This window comes from Haemorhous mexicanus, chromosome 15 (genome assembly GCF_027477595.1).
Source record: "Haemorhous mexicanus isolate bHaeMex1 chromosome 15, bHaeMex1.pri, whole genome shotgun sequence".
In the NCBI taxonomy this organism is placed as follows: Eukaryota; Metazoa; Chordata; class Aves; order Passeriformes; family Fringillidae; genus Haemorhous; species Haemorhous mexicanus.
In genome coordinates this window covers 10,487,516-10,508,536 of record NC_082355.1, presented here as the reverse complement: position 1 = coordinate 10,508,536, position 21,021 = coordinate 10,487,516, and the positions used below count along the sequence as shown (strand labels likewise).

At 39.4% G+C, this 21,021-nt stretch overlaps 1 protein-coding gene across 12 annotated transcripts in view; it reads left to right on the top strand.

The window, feature by feature from the left end:
• RAPGEF6 (Rap guanine nucleotide exchange factor 6) overlaps positions 1–21,021 on the top strand; it is a 124,614-nt gene that overhangs the window by 86,695 nt on the left and 16,898 nt on the right. For 5 of the 12 annotated variants that reach the window (XM_059860373.1, XM_059860367.1, XM_059860372.1 and 2 more), the window contains 13 exons: positions 366–473; positions 798–1,001; positions 1,688–1,796; positions 3,522–3,765; positions 4,359–4,516; positions 5,646–5,660; positions 8,308–8,548; positions 9,531–9,914; positions 12,098–12,309; positions 13,170–13,293; positions 15,634–15,657; positions 18,325–18,545; positions 20,563–20,754. In XM_059860373.1, coding sequence (XP_059716356.1) covers positions 366–473; positions 798–1,001; positions 1,688–1,796; positions 3,522–3,765; positions 4,359–4,516; positions 5,646–5,660; positions 8,308–8,548; positions 9,531–9,914; positions 12,098–12,309; positions 13,170–13,293; positions 15,634–15,657; positions 18,325–18,545; positions 20,563–20,754 — 2,236 coding nt within the window. The remainder of the gene's footprint in view (positions 1–365; positions 474–797; positions 1,002–1,687; positions 1,797–3,521; positions 3,766–4,358; positions 4,517–5,645; positions 5,661–8,307; positions 8,549–9,530; positions 9,915–12,097; positions 12,310–13,169; positions 13,294–15,633; positions 15,658–18,324; positions 18,546–20,562; positions 20,755–21,021) is intronic. The other 7 variants (XM_059860374.1, XM_059860368.1, XM_059860363.1 and 4 more) reach the window with 3 other exon arrangements.

Genomic DNA, 21,021 nt, shown 5'->3' with positions numbered 1-21,021 from the left:
CTTTTTATTATCACAACTAGAACTTCCTTTAAAGAAATCATTAGGATGCTTTAAAAGGTAATTTTCCTTAACAAGAAGGCTTAGCTGAAGATGGGTTTATGCACCAGTAGGTACTGGGTGATGTAGCCAGTATTTTTTTAGGTATAAAAACACTTGGGTTTTTAAATTTTTCATTTGCTTCCACAAATAAAGGGAAAAAAAAAGATGATTTCAAGTGTAAATGTCTTTTTCCTATCAGATAGAGTAATCTGTTTTATGTTCTTCTGCCATGTCCAAGTATTCCTCTGTGTTTACAGATTACAGGAGAAGAATCATAGGTACCTTTATAGGTATATTTATATGCATAATTTATTTTGTTTTGACAGGTTACCAGAGTAGTGTTACTGTGGGTGAACAATCACTTTAATGACTTTGAAGGAGATCCTGCCATGACTCGATTCCTGGAAGAATTTGAAAAGAACTTGGAAGATACGGTAGGAGCAAAAAAGAATGAGTGTCACATTTTCTAGTACTACATATTTCAATTTTTAAACATTACCAGTGCCTAACAGCTGTAGTCTCTAAGTGTAACAGTTAACAGGTGGCTTTTAACATGGGACATATTTGTTCTTAAGTATAAATTACATATAAAGGCCTTATAAAGTAGTACCTGTGGCACTGATAAGGTTTATTTAGTAAGATCTGAAAATCTGGTATCAAAAAATCTCTTTTCTGGCACTAGGGGTATTTTTCATAACTGTTTTTCCATTTCTGATAAAAGAAACATTGCACTGCATTTTGTGTCTTCTGTGTTACAGAAAATGAAAGGCCATCTCAGATTGCTGAATATTGCCTGTGCTGCCAAAGCAAAATGGAGACAAATCACCCTGCAAAAACCTTCAAGAGATTCTCCCCTGTTTTTCAGCCTTCTTGGAGGCAGTGACAAAGGGTTTGGTATTTTTGTAGAGACTGTGGAGATAGGCAGCAAAGCAGCAGAAGCTGGACTTAAGCGTGGTGATCAGGTAAAAACAATTAAGTTAATTTAAAATATTGTGCCTCACTCACCTCTTGGTTGTTCTCAACAGAAATGTTATGCTGTGTATTAAAAACAAACCACTGGCAAGTGTGGGAATGCCACAGCTCAGCTTCCATTTCTATCTGTTAAGTGGGTTTCTATTAAATAGTTTTCAAAATATATAAAATATTTAAATATTCCAAAAACAGAGTGAGAAAAGAAACCAAGTTATGGTTATTTTCTGAAACTTTCTGATTGGAGGTACGGTTACCCTGAAACCATCAGACTGTTTTGTGGGATGGATTCTCACCTGATGTGTTTGATCCCAGCTCACTGAGGCAGGTGGGACAGTGACAGGTCACACTCAGTGAAAATCCAGCCCTTGAAGTGATATCTGTGGCTCATGAGCCACCATTTCTGATTAATTGCAAGAATGTCATGTTATCATAAAAAATAAATTTATTTAAATAATTTTTCAAGTAAAAATGGAAGTCCTACTTATTTACAGGATATAACTTCTCTGACATGGTGAAAATAGTTATTTTCCATGGAATGTTTTCATTCTGTATCTGCTGTAAAGATTATATGGTAATTCCTGGGAGGTTCTTACTGTGCCTGTTTTATCACCTTTGTATTTGTAACTCTGTCAGATATCTGTGTTCTCCTAATAGTCCCAATTTTTATTTCTTAAAGATAATGGAAGTAAATGGACAGAATTTTGAGAACATTACCTTTGTAAAAGCTCTGGAAATCTTAAAGAATAACACACATCTCTCCATTACTGTGAAAACAAACATTTTTGGTGAGTAGACTTTATATATTATATATTTTTATGTGTGAAGGAAAAAACTGCACTCCTTCTGGCTTTATGAGTGCAACAGGGTTCCACCTTTTTTATTCCAAGTTGCTCTTGAGGTGAGAAGTTGTGCAGAAGTCCCCTCATTGTGCCTCTGTTTGCTTGGATAAGTTCTCATGTGACAAGGGCTGCATGTTGAGTGGCACAGAGTCAGCACAGGCAGCTCTTCAACTCCCTGAGAAATCCTCAGATGACTGTTTAAGCTGATTTAGTGTCCCTCCATGCAGTGGGGCTGAAACAAAGCCAGGGATCTGGACCAAAATATTTTTGCCAACAAACAGCAAAAAATGTAAGACTGGGATTTTGTGAAACTTTCTTTAATGGCTGTAAGAATGAGAGGATAAATTACCTTTATAATTGAAAAGGGGTTATAAAAAGTGGTATGGCATATAAATGTTGGCTTTTAATTGTCATCATGAATATAAACACCTAAATACCTCTTTAAAATCTCAGTCAAACCATGTGTTCTTTTTCCATGGTCTTGTTCAGGCAACAGAATGACCAGAGCTACAGAAAGAAGGAGGCTGTGTGCACAGGATAGCTCCTTCCTCCATTGTTGTATCCATGTCTTCTGACGGTTTTCTTCTCCTGTTTCCTTCCTCCTTGTTACCTGCCCTTATTGATTTTCTTTTCATTATTATACTATGTTCATCACTGTGCAGCTAAAAAGGTTCAAGCCCTCAGCAGTTGCTTATTAGCATAATGCAAAAAAAGCTTGAAACAACCAGAGTCACCAGTGGTCCAGACTCGTGTGAAATGACATGAAATGAAGCATCACTGTAAATGAGACAGGCATGGGTTGTTCATTTGTATCATAAATGTGGGCAACATGCACTTACAAGTGAGCTCTAATCTCCTCCTGCTAGCTGATACAATTTCAAGGTGATTTCTTTGATAAATTTTAATGAATTAATATCTTGAAGTTTTTTTCAACAGTGATACTTACTATGTTGACTTTTTAATTGAGTGTTAAGAATCTGGTACTGACTAAGAGCAATTTCTGTTGTACTGTTCCAGTCTGTACTGGGAAAGCTTGTAGCCTTAGCTTTTATTTTACAACAGAAATGTGCCATTTATTTGGACTGTCTGTGCAGAAAGTTTTGGTTGCCTTCCTCAAAGGGACAATCTAAATAATTTGCATTGTTTTCAGTTCTGCATTTTTCCAATATCACTGTATTTTCAATAGAAAATCCTGAATTTCTGACTTGAAAGGTTTTCAAAAGATTTTTAAAGGATCTTTAAAGAAGTAATTGATGTTGACAAGACAATTTGGACTTCTTTTTCACCTTATATATATGGAAAGAAACAGAAGGAAACCTCTATAATTTCCAAGGAATCCTAGCTTTGAGAATGTCAGTGTGGGTTATAGACTAGCTTAGTTTCATACATGCAATAGGAAATCTGATGCAGCTTCTATTCTGTAGTGTTAGTAGAGGCAGTTGGGAAAATACCAGTCTGTGTTGCAGTTACTCTTGAAAAGGCATGTGCACTCCATTATCTAAAAGATGCAAACAAAGAAGCCAATAAATGCATAGTGTTTATTGCCCTGAATGCAGTGTTTCCTTATTCTCTCTCTGGGATGTGAGAAGCAAAAGGTTTGAGGGGAAAAGAATATTTCATTGTTAAGTTCTGAGTGTGCAAATGTTACAACAACTGTATCTTCTCTTACAGTGTTTAAGGAGCTGCTGTGCAGGATAGGACAGGAGAAGAATGGAATTCCACATATTCCAAAAATTGCAGAAAAGAAGAACAACCGTTACTCTATCCCAGATATGCCTGGAGATGTGGAACAGATGTTTCCCCGTGAAAAAGGAAACAAGAAAATGAAAGCAAACACTGTATCTGGTGGAAGAAATAGAATCAAGAAAATTTTAGACAAGACCCGTTTCAGCATCTTGCCTCCAAAACTGTTCAGGTTTGTCAGACTCATTTGCCAAAAAGTAATGGTTCCTGGTTAGGTTGTGATACTTTAATAGAATACTTGGAAAGGGATTGACTTGAGAAGGAACTTAAATACCTTAAAGACTATCCCATTCCAGCCCCTCCCAGGGGAAGGGACACCTTCCACTAGACCAGGTTGTTCCAAGGCCCATCCAGCCTGGCCTTGAACACTTCCAGGGATGGGGCAGCCACAGCTGCTCTGGGCAGCCTGTGCCAGAGCCTCATCACCCTCACAGGGAGGAATTTCTCCCTAACCTCTACCTAAAACCTACCCTCTTTAGGCTCAGGCCATTAAGAGATACCAGTTGCTTAGTATTTCTAGTCATTATGTCCATGTTGCTTATGTTTTTTAAGAAATCATGGCACCTGCCCCATTGAATGCAGAACAAGACCAAAATATCTTTTCTCTCCCTGTGAACTCTTTCAAATCTTTATCCCCATCTTGTTTTGAAAGCCTGTCTACAGCTGTAGTTAAAACAGCTGAACACCATTATTTTTCTTAGTTTCATTCATGCCAAGGTGAAAAGGAGGAGTTTAATGCAGATATTAACCAGATCTGTTTTGCAGTGATGGCAGCGTGAGCCAGTCCCAGGACGACAGCATCGTGGGGACGCGGCAGTGCCGGCACAGCCTGGCCATCATGCCCATCCCAGGCACCCTTTCATCTAGCAGCCCTGACCTGCTGCAGCCCACAACCAGCATTCTGGATTTCTCTAACCCTTCAGGTAAATGGCAGCTTGAGATTGATTTCAGGATGGTTAGCAAGGCAGCAGGGTCGGGGGAATACTGCAGCTGTGATAGCATCACTGGTGCTGAGTGCAGTTGCCTGGCATTGTTAGGCATCCTGTGGGCCTGACAGGGATGAAACTGAAATGTACTGAAAATCCACACTGCCTGAGCCTCTCTTGCCTACTTTTTTTAGGTAATATGAGACCTATTTTTTTTTTTTTTGAGAGAAAAATGTTTTGCCACCTCTGAGAGCCTTTAATTTACTTGGCTCTGGTGGATGGAGATTATCTTTGTTAGCCCCTTTGTCCTTTGCCATCTCTCCTCAGTGTTTTGATTTGTCCATCCTTCTATCTGCCAGTATATATTTCAGGCAGTACTGTGGATAGAATAGGAATGCCATGGTACCAGCACAGTGACTTTCATGTTTTACAAACATTATATATACTCAACAGTATGTCTAAAATCCTAAAAAATGTTTTGAGATATGTGGTCTGGGCTTTCATTGCTGTTGCTGTAGGAATCCAGTTTATGGAGTGGCTGCAGGAGGCAATTGTTGCAATAGGCAGCTGCCTGTAAACATGTCTAGTCAGAATATTTTTCCCCCTATTTGAAGTGTAAGCTCTGTGCATAATGACGTATTCTGTGAAGTGTTTTGTGTCTGTGACTTATGTTTACATAAACTTGCAGATTTCCCCCTTAAAAGGGAGGTGCACAGATATATCCCATCAGGTGCATAAATACCCAGAGCAAAAAAGTTCCCTTTTTGCTGCAATTCCAGATCCTTGCTGCCTGCATGAGAGCTACATGTTTTTCTAAAAATCTCCATTTAATAGTATTTAAGTTACTGAAATGGTGGTACCTGGTTCATCTTGGATAAAATCACAGATTGATTTGGGTTGGAAAGGACCTTTAATGGTCAAATATTCCAAGCCCCCTGCCATGGGCAGGGACATCTTCAGCTGGCTCACTTAGCTTTACTTTAAGCTTGCTATAACAAATATGCTGCCAGTTTAAATGTCAGAGAAAACCAAATTATTTCTGACAGTGTACACTTGATAAGTTTTGTAAGAATCTCAGTCTTGATTTTGTGTTGATACAATTTTTTCCTTTTTCTCCTGTCTGCAGCTGTTGGCTTTTACTGTAAGTATCCTCATGTAAAGCATCCTGCAGACCTTAATATTGCATGGCTTGCCTGTAAATTTAGCACTATCAGACACTGCACTGACATAGTTATTACTGTGGGGCATTGGATAGCCCTGTGCTCTGGGATTTTCGTTAAAACCAATCCATAGGTTCCTATACAGGCACAGTGCTGTGCTGAGGCTGAGACTTGCATTTTATTCCCATTTCTGCCCCCAGCACACTGAATGACTTCTTGCAGGTTCCTCTCCTTCTCTGTGGCCTTGCTTTAGAGGGATGAAGTCGCTTATATCTCTTTCATAGAACTGAAGTTTCAGAGGATAACAGTTTTGAGATTTAGTTTGTTCTTCTGTTGTACTTCATAACTAAAATTCTGTGCATGCCAACTTGAAATGTGCTTTGTATTGTCAAAATGAGCTGAATAATGCATAAAAAATTTAATTTAATAATTTATGTTTGCTTGCTTAAAAGCAAAGACTGTGAAGACAGAAATGTGCCTGTAATTTTTCCCTTATCTGTCACAAGTTACATTGTTTTGGTTGCATGGGTTTGTGGTTTTTTGTTTGTTTGTTGGTTTTTTGGTTTTTGTGTTTTTTTTTACTTTTTTCTCCCCAATTAAATTTCAGTTTTACACCTTGAGTGTGTTCTTGTTTTTAGGTGTGTTGATACTGAAGTATAGATGTTTTCCTCTTCTGTTTCTTTATTATCACTTTTATGACAGGCACTTCTCTAATTATTCAGTATGTCATTTCCACCCCTTTCACTTTGAAATCAAGTACAAAATACTTCTGCCTTATATTGTCCCTATTCACATATATATTGAACTTCTCATATTCAGCTACAGCCCAGCTTCTGATGAGAATGTTCTGATAATGTTTTAATCATAATCATGAAACTGTTAAAGGAATTACCTTTCAATTGGAATTTTTTTAGCCCATGTTTTCTTCCATCTTAAAATTTATTTACAACTGATGTTGAGCCTTTCTTTTTTCCAATGGGTGGGACCTTTGGTGCTGGATCATAGACTACCTGCTTACTTTTTACCTTGAAATTCCTTCTACTTGTGCCCATAACACATACAAATCCTGGTGCAAGAAAAAGTAACCCCAAGGGCACTGCCCCCAAAGATCTTGCTTGCCTCCTTAAGCAGTTGATTTAGATGGAGGAAAATGAATGTATAGTCAGTGGGGTGAGCAGCATCTGAAACTGTGCTCAGAGAAGTGCTGCTGGGAGTGCCTGCAGGACCTGGGTGCTCTGCCCAGTAGGATGATTCCTGGGCGGGTTCCCCTTGGGCAGAGGGACACCTGATCATCACTGGGGCTCCAGGGCAGCTCACGTCTCAATCCACAGATTTGGCACTCAAGGGCTGGACAAATAGCAGTGAGAGAAGAGGAGGGGAGGGCTGTTTGGGAGGCTGTTGCTTCAATTGCAGCCCTTCCCTTCCTCACTGGGGATCTCTGATGCAGCAGTTATGGCACATCTGCCTCTGGTGTGGTTTTGGAGAGCTTCAGACTCTGAAGCCTTGGCTGAGGGCTCAGCAATATCTTCCCACCTTCTCAAGTCTGCAGAAAAGTTGTGATATTTTAGTCTTCAGGGAAGGGAAAACTGGGCTTCCCTGTGCTTGAATTACTGTGCGTTTTGACTCCTGACATTTTTTTAAAAATCAGTTTTATTTTGAAAATCAAACTTTCTGTAATAACTAATAGAGCAAATTATTTGCAATCATCAAGCTGTGAATTAAACACATTTCTGTAGATATTTATTTCCTGCTGTAGGCTGCCTGAGATAAAGCTGTTCTCTAATGCATTTATAATACATAAAATGTGCTATAAATAAGTACACCAGCCAAAGAATTAACTCTTGGCAGCAGCTTAGTTCCTTCAGGGGAGAGTGGGGGTAAAAGCTCGCAGCTAGTTCTGGGAGCAACCAAATCTCTTTTCCTCCTCATATCCTCCCACCCCAAGCCCACCCATCCATACTCTGTGGCTTTCCCATCCCTGGGAAGAGTTCCCTGGCACGTGTGTGGACCTGGCTCTGACAGACACAAGAGAGCCAAAGCAGGAATGATGCTGCCAGAGTTTTTAAGACACACTGTGAAGGAATGGTGCACAGTCTAGTTACAGACCTGAATGTCTTGTGCTTTGATTGGGGTCATGGGATGGTAGAAGAGCAGAGAGGAGAAGAGTCTTCTTTTTTCCTTACAAAGATAAAGAAAAACCCAGAGTATTTTAAATGTTTTTTAAGTTTAGCATGTTTTTTTTCCCCAGAAGCCGGTTGTTTTTGTTTCCTGATGATCAAACGGGACAGTAAATCATAGAGTCACAGAATGGTTTGGCTTGCAATAAGATCATCCAGTTCCACCCCAGACCTTCCACTAGACCAAGTGCTCCAAGCCCCATCCAGCTTGGTGTTGAACACCTCCAGGGATGGAGAATCCACAACCTCTTTGGACAACCTGTGCCAGGGCCTCACCCCCCTCACAGGGAAGAATTTTTCCCTAATATCCAATTGAACATGCCCTCCTTAAGCTCAAGCCAGTTCCCCCTTGTTCTATCACATGCCCTTGTAAAATATCTTTCCAAGTGACCTTGTGTCTTTTCAAGGGAAAAGTACTTCACACATTAAAGGTGTTACACTCTTTTTTTAGATATTCCAGATCAAGTGATCCGAGTTTTCAAAGCAGATCAGCAGAGCTGTTACATCATCATCAGCAAAGACACTACAGCAAAGGAGGTGGTGAGTCATGCTGTCCATGAGTTCAACCTGACAGGAGCCCCTGAGACCTATTCCCTGTGTGAGGTGTCCGTCAGTCCCGAGGGGGTCATCAAGCAGCGGCGCCTCCCGGACCAGTTCTCCAAGCTGGCTGACAGGATCCAGCTCAATGGACGGTGAATATTCCTTGTTCTGCTTGCCTTTTTTTGGCTTTCAGGATTGAAACGTTGCACGTTGGAAAAGACCTCCATGATAATTAAGCTCAACATCAGGGAAAGGTGTTTTAATTAAAACAGATGGGTGTCTGTTGGGTGTGTGTTCCTCTTCCACACCCAAAAATCCCTCCCTAAATCCACTGCAAGCTTGCTTGATGGCAGCTAAATTTAGCAGATCAAGATAATGTATATAGAGTTTTACACTTAGAGAAAAAGGTTCTATTTGTTTTGACACTTCTCACATGTACTTGAGGATTAAAGAACACAATTGATTTCTTTCTCAGTGTCATGCTGCAATGAACTGATACTAACCTGAGATAAATTCTTCCATTTTTAAGTAAACTGTTCTGAATGTTTCTGAAATGTTAAGTGCTTTGGTTTTATCTGATGACCTGATCCATACCAGATGAAAGTTTATTAAAGTAAAATACTCTGTAGTTGTCTTTGCTAGGCAACAGAGGGAATTTGTGTGTAATAAACTTTTGTGTATCTGAAAGTGATTTACCTGGGACCGTGGAATGAATTTTCCAGATATGTTTTCATTTCCTGAATACTCTGTGCCTCATGCAAATATTAGTATGCCACAGTAAATTTATGGGAAAAAAACCATAAATTTGTGTAAGAAATGTAGAAATACATTAACAGGAGATTTCTCAGGGCTAGTGTGTTTTTGAAATGCTATTTTCGCTGCTGCATTTGCCAATGGAAAAGGTGAGCACTACAGCATATTACAGAGTACAGTGTAAAAATACTAAGAAAGAGCTTTTGAAACGTTTGTTTACTTAAGTAATGGTGCTATTTTACATTAACTGAAGTACAAGGTTATGTTGTCCCTTCTTGTCTCTGTAATGCTCACAGTGATTGGTATAGTTCAATGTCTTTGTGTTCACAAACCCTCTGAAGAGCATCTCTAATGTGTTGTTGTTCCCCAATAATTCTTCAGGTATTATCTGAAAAACAATATGGAAACAGAAACCTTGTGCTCAGATGAGGATGCTCAAGAGCTACTCCGAGAGAGCCAAATTTCCCTCCTGCAGCTGAGCACCATTGAGGTGGCCACTCAGCTGTCCATGCGGGACTTTGAATTGTTCCGCAACATCGAGCCCACGGAGTACATCGATGACCTTTACAAGCTGGACTCCAAAACAGGGAATGCTCACCTGAAACAGTTTGAGGATGTCATAAATCAAGAGACCTTCTGGGTTGCCATGGAAATTTTAGCAGAACCCAACCAACTCAAAAGAATGAAGATTATTAAGCATTTCATTAAAATTGCTCTTCACTGTAGAGAATGCAAGAACTTCAATTCTATGTTTGCGGTGATAAGGTAAAATACTTCCCATTTCTCAGATCTGATTGGTGCTGTCACAGGCAATTGTGGTAATCCAAATTAAAGGAAAGAAATGGAAATATCCTGAGCAGACTACCGCTGGGGCTGAGGGGCTTTCCCAAAGCCAGGCTGGTCAGAGGTGGATTGTCACTGGAGCCTCTGCACTGTCACCTGAGCTCTTCAGTCCTGTTGCGGTGCTAGGTGTGACAGTGTCTTTTTCACTGGTACCTTACAGGAAAAGAGAAGATGGGCACAAAGCACCGTGTGATTGATGAACTGCAGAAACCTGAATGAGCGCTGTGTCATTTTCTGTGACTTTCCCTTCTTTTTGTCAGTGACTGTTACTTTTCCAGGGTGCACTGAGTCGTATATGTGATGATGAGATTACTTTACTTTATTTCTTCCTTGCATTGTAAGGAAGAAATTGTAAGGACTCGTAAGGACTTCCTCAAATCAGTCTTGTTTTGGTTTCATTTTCCTTCTCATTCTTTCCTGTCATTTGCTTGCTTCTCTGTTTTATTTTTTCCCTCTTCAGTTGCACATTTAAGCTTTCTCATCTGATTTATACTGAATGCTGCTGCTTTAACAGCATGAGTTCATAATTTCCTGTATTTGCAATTATCTTACACCCAGCCTTTACTGTAGGAAAAAAAAGACACTATGATTCATCAGACAAAGATCTGGATTTGTGCTTTATCCCAGCAGCATTATAGAAAACACCATTTTAAAATATTTTCTTCCGTGTCTAACCAGTTCATCAAATGTATTAGCTTGTGGTTAGTCATTAAAGAATAATGAGTTTCTGTGAAGGGTACTGGACAGTCATTGAGACTGTGGCTGCTCATTATGTGGGAATACACACATGGATACTGATTCTAATTTTTATATTCTAGGTAAGGAAATTACTCTTTCTGCTTCTCATTTAAGTCCAGTCAGGCCATGACTAAAGTGGTCTTTCGTCTGGGGAAAAAAAAAAAGGCAAATAAGTTAGTTTTTTGTTTTATTTCCGGAAGAGTATTCTTTTTGTTAGCATATGGCACAGGGGTTTTCTTTCTTGCCTTGTCCTGCACAGCAGTTTGGTGCCATATGTCTCATGAAATAGGAAGATAACCATCTTAATGTAGTGTGGAAAAGAGGAGCTGTGGGCTGGCATATGTTTGATTTTTTCATGTCAGAGAAGGCTTTGTTTGGCATAGCATGGAGAGAAATTTGTCTGAAAAATAAACCAAGTACAAATAAGTTTTTGAAAAAAAATAATCTGAGAATAGCAAATTCAGTGATAGTGTGGCTCTGGATTTGCTAAGCAATGCTGCAGCACATCCCTTTCCAGTTCTGCAAGGGTGAGGGCTTTGCAATTACTGCAGAATTCCTTGAGCATGGGTGGTGACAAATTATGATAGGGGGAGTGGATTTAATTTATTGAATGTTTTTATTTAATGGGGTGTTTTTGCATCCAAATAATTCTGGATATATGTTTACTTTGTGGGGCTGAGGGTACAGTGACAAGTTTTAGCATATCTGCTGCTTCCAATTCTCAGTCACTTGCTCATTTACAAATGCTCTTGTTTGAAGCTCTGAAGTCAGAGAATCACAGAATGGTTTGGGTTGGAAGAGACCTTAACGATAATCTCATTCCAACCCCCTGCTATGGGCTGGGACACCTTCCTCTACACCAGGTTGCACCAAGCCTCATCCAGCCTGTCCTTGAGCACTTTAGGATGGAGCATCTACAGCCTCTCTGGGCAACTTGTGCTGGGGTCTCACCACCCTCAGAAGGAAGAATTTCTTTCTAAAGTCTTGCCACTTCTGCTTGGGATGAGCTCTGCACTGTTCTCCTTTTCTGTGCAGTCATTGGTTCACCTCATGCATTTTTTACCATTTTTGTTCTTACCGTGGCATACATTTTTACAGGATTCTTAAATAGATGTCAATCTGTATTACAGAGATACTATTTTGGCAGTAATTTGAAATTTGTACCTTGAGCAGTCATGGTTCTTACCACTCCTTTTTAAAGAGCAGAGGGTTATTGTGATGAACTGGTAGCCTGCTATTCACCCAGCTCCACAGTTAACCTTGGGAAAGCGATTTTTAATCCTTAAAACAACCCCCCAACCCTTCACTTCCTTCTGAAAGGTAACAATTCCACTCACAGCTAATAATGAAACATTTCTGCCTTGCAGTGGGTTAAATCTTGCACCAGTAGCTCGTCTCAGAGGCACTTGGGAAAAGTTACCCAGCAAATATGAAAAGCACCTCAGAGACCTTCAAGATCTTTTTGATCCATCTCGAAACATGGCAAAATATCGCAACATCCTCAGCAGCCAGAGCATGCAGCCTCCAATTATCCCACTTTTCCCTGTTGTCAAGAAAGATATCACTTTTCTGCATGAAGGTAATGTCAAACAGGGAGAAAATAAATGAAGCATTGAATGTACTTCAGCCCTTTCTTCAGTGCTCTGTGTGTCCTCGTGTGTCTAATGAAGCTGCCACCAGTTGGATGCTTTTGAGGGATCCTTTGTAGGAGTAAAATAAAACAGAACTGGGAATGCCTAATGGAAGAGACTGGTCCTAGACAAAAATCAAAAATAAAATGCATATTTTTCATATTTTGAAAGCAATGCTGTAATCCTCCTCAGCTGTCCTGAGGTTTAGGGTGGAAGCATAGGTGAGTGTGCTGTCTGGTAGCTACACTACTTCAAATATTTTCTCTTAGAAAAAACTTGTTGCTGTAATGTTTCCAGGCTTTCATTCCATGTTGTGGCATGCACACAGTGCTACACCTCCTACTCTTGCTTTCAACATTTTCAAGGGATTTTGTTTAAATGTTTCCATCTTATTCCCTTTATACAAAATCCTGTTTACAACTGGTTGAAGTGAACCATTTCCAAATATGCTTAATTCTTGGTTGTGATGGTTCAGAACTACTTTAACTTCTTTCCTATTGTGAATGTTGTTTATGTCAATTCTGTATTTATATTTTAAAATTATGCAAGTGAATTTGGGCATAGTTCACTTATTCCTTTTACTCCTGCTAATACTTGTTACTTTAGAAATCAGTTAACAAAAGAATACAGGGTAGTCCAAGTGGGTTTGATTCCATCAGTGTTTTGAGAGAACATCCTGTTTTCTTGCTACTTTGATTAAAAAAATTGGAGAAGGGTAACAAGGCAAGAACTAGAAGCACGGTGGTTGTTCAGAAATATTTATTACTCCTTTTTTTTTTTCCCTTACGTGTGTGTTTCATTGATGCAGGCAATGATTCTAAAGTGGATGGCCTGGTAAATTTTGAGAAGCTCCGGATGATTGCCAAGGAAATCCGCCAAGTTGTCCGAATGACCTCTGCAAACATGGATCCAGCTGTGATGTTCAGACAAAGGTGTGCAATGGGAGGGGCAGCAGCACTGAAGGGGTCTCACTGTGGGGGGATCTGGTTCTCTGTGTGCATCAGCACGTTGGTATTTCATTGTGTACCTCGTCATTGACATCTACCATCAAACCACAGCCTTTATCAAATTATGGCAAAACAGTTGATGCTTCCCAGACCTGCTTTGAATATCTAATAAACCAATTTATTGCCTTTAAAAAGCACAGAAGAATAAGTTCTAATGTTAATGATACATATTTCTGCCAAATAAAATGTTAGTGTCAGTAGAGTTTTGAGAGAGGTATAATATTACAGGGTACAGTATTTAGATATGAGAGAGGGATAAAAAACACCTAAATCACTGATGTATAGATCTGAAATGCTGTTTCAAAACAAAATCCCCGTGATAACATATTAAATTCAAACTAAATATTTTTTATTTGTTCTAAGCACAGCTTGTTCCACCCACATAATGTTTGATATGTTCAGGCTTCAGCAGGTGGAGGGTGTTTTCTTGGCTTATTTTTCTTATTTTTTTCTTTTTATCGTGATGCTGAATATCACTAGGCTTGGTGTTAACAAAGTGCAGAATAAAAGCAACATAACTCCTAATCTGCTGCTGATTAGCTCCAGATTTTATTTAGTGGAAATGAATTATTTCCTGCATCTGTTTTCTCCCCACTGGCTGAACTGAAAGCATCAGTGGCTCTGTTGTGTCAGGTCCTGACCCTGCAGGTGTCTGTGGGATGGGTGGTGGCCTCACTCCTTGCACTGTCTGCCCCAAACTGATGGGCCAGACAAGACCCCTCAAGGAGTTGGGCCATGGCTGAGTAGCCACATGGCTCTGACTTCAGAAAATGGCAAAATTCTCTCCTGAGCTGCCCATAGCTGTGTGCACCCCAGCAGAGGAGTTCTGTGAGCACCCTGCAGGGAGCAGTGCAAGTTGGAGACACAAGTAGGGACAGTTTTTGGGTGAAGTGTGCTTCATCCACCCAAAATTCCAGTCTCCTGTGCAGCTGTGATTCTCTCTGATGTGTGAATTCAGTTACATCTGTGCAGTGGAAGGAAACAGGGCATGCAAGGGTAGGGAGCCTTTATAGGGCCATAGAGATTTGGTGGCTCCCTGTGGTATTCCAGTGGTCAGGATTCACAGAGGATCATCAGTTCTATCTGGTTTTTGTTTGCAATATCAGGAAAGATATTTTTCTTTTTTTCGAGTACAGGCATTTAAAGGCAGCCTGGATTGGGCTCTGAGCAGCCTGGTCTAGTGGAAGGTGTATAGGGGGGTGTAAGGGGATGAACTTTGGGGTCCCTTCTAACACAAACTGTTCTGGGATTCTGTGACTCTAAAAACAGCCCTTGTTAATGTTACTTTGTTTCCCAGTGGAGATTCACTTTTATACAGTTGGCTAGAAATTAGCAAGATTTCATTTTTAGTATAAAATTATAAAGTCAGTTACTGAGAAGTTGTGATTGCTTTTTCAGACACTTCGGCATTCACAGCTGAAATTAGTCTATAAATAAATTTCCCTGATGGCCCATGCGCTTCCTAAGACATCATGAAGTCTAATCATTAAATAAATTTGATAGCAAATAGTTACCTTTAGTATGTTTTTCAGAATTACAGAGCACATTTTAATGACTGTAATTAAATCACGCACACTGCCATAAACTGCTCAGGCATCCAATATTGGAGATAGTGCCAAAGATGAAAAGAAAATAATTCCATGTTTTCATGTAATTTATATTAATTTTCATTGTCTCTCATGTTTGATCTCTCAGTTTGTGTTATGAAGCATCAAATAAATGCTTTTGAAGATGAAAAATCAACAAGAAAAGTCTGTATTAGTGGTAACAGGAGACTTGCTCACAAATTCATTACCAATTACTGAGAGCATCTAGGCTTTCAAGGTGTATTTGGCAACTGGCTTGTTTTCCAGCCAGCAGTCAAGAGAAAACAATATCATAAACTTGAATATTGATAGTGATGATTTCTCATACACTTTCAACAGGCAAAGAATAAATTAATTTAATCCCATTTTCTGCAATATGAATGAGTTGCACTCCATCAAATTTTAATTTGACTTACAGAAAATAAATTAATGCAAGTTTGAATTTTTGAATTCATAGGTTAAACAAAAAACTGATAGATATCAAAGTATTTGTCAAGTCTTGCCCCTGCATTTCATGAAAACATTGTGTTATTGTTTGAGAAGAATTTGGCTGTATAGAGATTTTTCTTTTCTGTTCTTTCCTGTCTACATCTTTCTTCCTGACTCTCAACTGTTTTATTTTTTTCCTGTGCTTTTCTGTTCAAATACATGCTTCAATGTATATGGCTCTTGCTTACAGGAAGAAGAGGTGGAGAAGTTTGGGGTAAGTGTAGAGCTGAATGCAACTAAGATAAATAAAGATTATGCAACTCTTAACATACTGCATCCTCCTCCTAGTGCATGCATCTGAAATACAGCATGCATTTTATTAACCCTGCAATACATGTTTTTTTGAAAACAGGAGTAAGGGGTTACAGCCAACATTTTTCTGCAGCTATAAGAATTCTGAGTTGCTTTTGTGTAGTAGATAAGTTGTTTGAGTTTTGGCTTTGTGCATTAAAAAAAAACCTTGCTGTGTAGTTATATTGGAAGGCAAACTATTGTGGGAAGTAAATGAAATAAGTGACTTGCCTTTTAACATGTTACTGGAAAGTTGAAGCCATTCTGAATTTTCAACTATAAAGACACTTTGAATTGTGGTAATGATGTAGTAATTTCCTCCCTGAGGTTTGTCTTCAGACAACCTTCAAAGTATTTATTTTTAGCATATGTTTAAAATGTATCTCACATTTCCTGCACCAAAATCCTCATTGATCCTCCTGGGAGTGTTGGTTGTGTGAGGTCTGGATCATGGAATGACTAAAGATGAGAGTTCTGATGTTGGCCAGGGAAATTCCTGCCTGGCCCAGGGCAGTGATTTTAAGACTGCCATTGTAGCCATATTTTGTGTTGTGTGTTACCTGTGTGCCTTTGCATAGCAGTGATGGGGACAGTGCCAGGACCTGGGCTGCTCATACTGGGCTTAGCAGCTTTGGAGACTGCTCCCTGATGCTGGTGTGGATGCCCTTGGCTGGCAGCATTTGGTGTTCAGTAATCATCTGCTCACAAGGCAGCTCATGGGGAGAAATAGCCAGGACCCATGGAGCCACTGTAATTTCTAACCCTTGGAATTACTGTGAACACAAGGGAACAAGGAAGAATAATTGTTAAAAGAAATGGAATTAAATTGCCTTGAAAAGTCAAATCCAAACTTTGAAAAAAAAAAAAAAATCAGTGTGTACATAAACAACAAAATGTTTCTATAATTTAAAATAAACATAATTTCCTGATCATTGTAGAATAGCTTTGTCCTTATCCATCAAGAGCCAGGAGTGTCCCCTTGCTTTGAATAGCTGTGAACACTCTGTCATGCCTTTTGCTGCTCCTTGTCTCCAATAACATTACTTTTTTATTTAATTAAGCTGTAAATTGCTGAGAGCTTTTAAGCTTCTGTTTTCCCTCAGAATGATTTATTTACATGTCTGAAAATATTGCAGTCAGCTGTTTTCCAACATTTATTTTCTAAGCTCAGTTTACTTGATTCCTTGTATTTTCTCTAACAACATGTTTCATTCCAACTCCTTTGGCCATTATGGCTCTTCTGATGTGCCTGATGTTGTTTATTCTGCCACTTGTGATTCTGTAAACACACAAGATCTTGATAAATGTCTTCGTGTTGCTTTAAAAATTTTCATCTGAACATTTAAAATTCCCCACACAAACCCAGCTTTGAACAACATTGACATTTTCCATTAGAATTTACATGTGACTTATTCTGTGATCTCTGTTTATTTAAAAATGCATCAGAACTGGTGTGGCTGTAGGACTTTTGGCAGTTGAAACAGAAGTGACTGTGTTTAAACTATACCCAGATCAGTTGTTTGGTCACTCTTCCAGTGTGAATAGGAGTGACTGTCAGGGAGAGTAACTCATGTTCTTTATCAGTTACAGTATTACTTGTTTTTGCTTCACTAACTGATAGATTTGAGAGCTCAAAATTAGGAGTATTGAGGAGCATCCTCCTTCATAGATGCAAGCCTGTACAAGTCTGGGTGTACGTTTATCATCACTGCCTTCCTCACCTTTCTTGGGATTCATTTTTTAATGAGCTGCTCTTCTGTGAATGTTTTTAGTTAATTGAAGATAGAAGTTAAGTGTGTAATCAAATGCACTTTGTACATTTAACATAATTTGCCCATTGTTTAACCATTATGAGAAGCTCAGTTTTCTAAGAGGATTGCAGTGGTCACTCACCTCTGTGTTCATCTAATTGTTGGAAGTTTCTGTGTAAGCCTGGTGCACACAGTGGGTACCCAGTTCCTCAAACCAGCAAAGTTACCAAGGTTTTCTACCTTTAGAATCTACAGTTGAATTCATAGAGCTGTTAAGGTTGAAAAGACCTCTGAGATCATGAAATCCAACCATCAACCCAACACCACCACCATGTTGACCATTAAACCATGTCCTCAAGTACCTTAAAACATATATTTTTTGAACACTTCTAGGGATGCTGACCCCACCACTGCCCTGTGCAGGCTGTTCCAGGTTTTGACAACCTTTCCATGAAGAAGTTTTTCCTAATGACCAGTTTAAACTCTCCTGGCACAACTTGAGGCCATTTCTTCTTGTCAGCTGCGGGTCTTGCAGCACAAGCCTGGGGCTCGTTAGTGGAGCTGAATGAGTTCCACACACAACACTGCCCCTTGTTCTTACCAGCTCCACATTTCCATAGGCAGCCCTGTTCTAGGCTCAAATCCCTGCTCTCAATTTACCCAGATATTTTAAGACAAGTGTTGTTTTAATGCTGTTCATCTTTTTTAACTCATTTGCATCAGCATGCACTAGCCCTAACTGAAGATTATTGGTATTAATCTGCTTTGGCCTATGCTGCTGTAGGTCTTTGTTGCTGTTGAGAAGTGAACCTTGAGTGCTTTGATCTTTTCTCTCGTAGGTCTCTGAGCCAGGGCAGCATGAACTCGAACATGCTGGACGTGCAGGGAGGGGCTCACAAGAAGCGCGCCCGCCGCAGCTCACTCCTGAATGCCAAGAAGCTCTATGAGGATGCCCAGATGGCCAGGAAGGTGAAGCAGTACCTGTCCAACCTCAGTGTGGAGACAGATGAAGAAAAGATCCAGATAATGTCACTTCAGTGTGAGCCTGCATACAGCACTTGTAAGTACAGTGAGCTAGAACAGCAGCGTGATCGATAGCATTTATAAAAAAGGTTGTTCTTCCCTAAAAATACTCTTAAACTTTTCTTCCAAAGAGAAAATACTGTAGGAAGGGTTGTTATGTCAGTTCATGTACTCAGAGCTTCAGCAAGACAGCATGTGTGTTCGTGTTTTGGTTGAGCTCAGAAAATTTCTGTGATGTTTTTTATTTTGACCTTTAGTTCTTAAAGCTGTGTGTCTTTCCATCAGTCTGGCAAGAAATCCAATAGCACATCAACCCTGCTGTCCTTGCACAGAACTAGGAAAGATAAAAGTAGTCTTTACCATGTGAACAGCAAGAAATGAAAAGAGACAAAATCAATATAGAAACTGCAATGGATTACACCTTAGAATAAATGAAGATTGTTGAGAAGGAGAAGTTAGGTCAATATTGACTGATGAGTTTGACATGGCTTGACAGTCACAAATTAAGCACTACAGCAGGATAGCTCTCATACTTTGAGCTCTTGTCAAACAAACTGTTGTCTGACCTGCTGTCTTACACAGTTCAGTAAATTCTTATTTAGAAATGAGAAGTTATGATTGTGTGTTATTTATGTATTCTACAGTTTTCACTTTCTTGAAAGACAGATTTGTTTCAAAATAGATGAGGAACAACCATGCTAAACAGAATTATGCTTCCTGCTTGCCTTTGTCCAAATATAGCATTTTAAGGCTTTTTTGGCTTCAAATACTGTTTTATCTCTGATGAAGTAAGTTCAAAGCATGACTAGGAGATGGCATCTTGAAGATAAAATTTTAAGTCCTTGCCTTACCCAGTATTAAGAATGCAAATCCTTGTTATTCCCTAAGATGCTGTCTTATGCAAATTTTCTTCTAGCATTTACTTCTAAGTAGCACTGAAGCAGGAAACCTGGAAATGGCCACATTTAATTCCCTTTTAAAAAAACGTTAAATCCTTCATGTTTGAACTCCTTCTAGATGATCTGTGTGCAATCATAGGTACCAGGTCCAAGAGAAGAACATACATGTTATTAGATTGTTTATTATTTGTTTAAAAATAAAATTAAAATCTTGTATGCAGTGTGCTAGCCATAGATATTTGAAAGTAAAAATAGGGAATATATACCAACTGTTCTACTTCATATAGTTAGGCAAATCAAGTCCATATTTTCTTAAACATTGGAAGGGAAAATGAAGTTTAAGTGGATATACAAATAAATATGTAGTAGATTGGCAGATTATTGAAAGTAACATTTTAAAAAACTGGGGAAGAAGCCCTAAGCCCCAAAACCCACAGGTAGTAGATCCAGTTGAGATTATCCTCGTTACAGAGCTGGGAGAAAGAGTAGAGCAGTGATGTGTGGCATGAGGGAGCTGCCAGCCCCTCGTGGGTTTAAATCTGGTGCAGTGAGAGCCCTGACATATCCAGGGATGTCTCTACGTGCTTGGTTGGATTACCCACACTCAGGGGTTCAGCTCCCCTGTTTCTTACCTCAGTAATAAGCTTCTGCCCTTGCTTGTGGTGGGAATGAGCAGCAGTGACACTGCAATCCAGAGTTTTTGAAGAGAATTTAAGGAGAAATCAGATGAGTAGCAGTCTGTGAATTGCTGTGTGATTAAAGCAGAAGCTGAAGCAGTGCCCTGTGCTGTAAATCACTTGTGCCACCTAGTGAAACATTTGATGCCAGTTGCAAAACCATCTCATTTTGAAAGAGTTGCTGTTATGCAATTGCACCTTGCATGCAAACATTTTAAATACAGGCTTGTGGTAGAAATAAACAACATCTTTTGATCTTTTGATAAAGTACCTCGATGGCACTTTCAAGAATTTAGGACTATTTTTAAAGCTCTTCACACATCATCTTCAGTGTGATGGGATCGTCCTGTTTGGGCTAGAAATGGTTTAGAACACAATTTATCTTCTTTATACAGTGGTTCCTTTGTCTGAATGGTTGTACTGCAATAATCCTGCAATTGAAAGTGCTAGATATTTATGTGCAGTTTTTCCCTAACAGTGACAAAAAATTTAAGTGAGAGAAGAGGAGGGAAATCCTCTGAAATGTCTCCGGTGCCCATGAGATCCATTGGCCAAAGCACAAAAACCCATCAGCATCAACAAAACCGAATGAGTCAAGTTCTTCAGGTGCCAACTGTGAATTTGTACCCCAGCAGGAAAAAGGGGCTGACAAAGGATCATGTCACATTCAGTGAGTATCTTCAGTTCACCTGCCTGGGGAGGTTTGAAGATTTAAAAACAGGAGGGAGGAGCTCTTTTGTAGCTGAGTGGTTTATGTGAGATACTGTTGTAAACTTTATTAAATTAATTAATTTTAAAACAGCTGATACATATTGCTGTTCTTTAAGAGAGCATGCTTAGTCATTTGCACAGTCTTTTATAACTTTAAAACAGTTAATGGTGAGGTGCTGTCTCCAAATATGCTCTTGCTTTATGAGGTCTAATATATTTGGGTGAA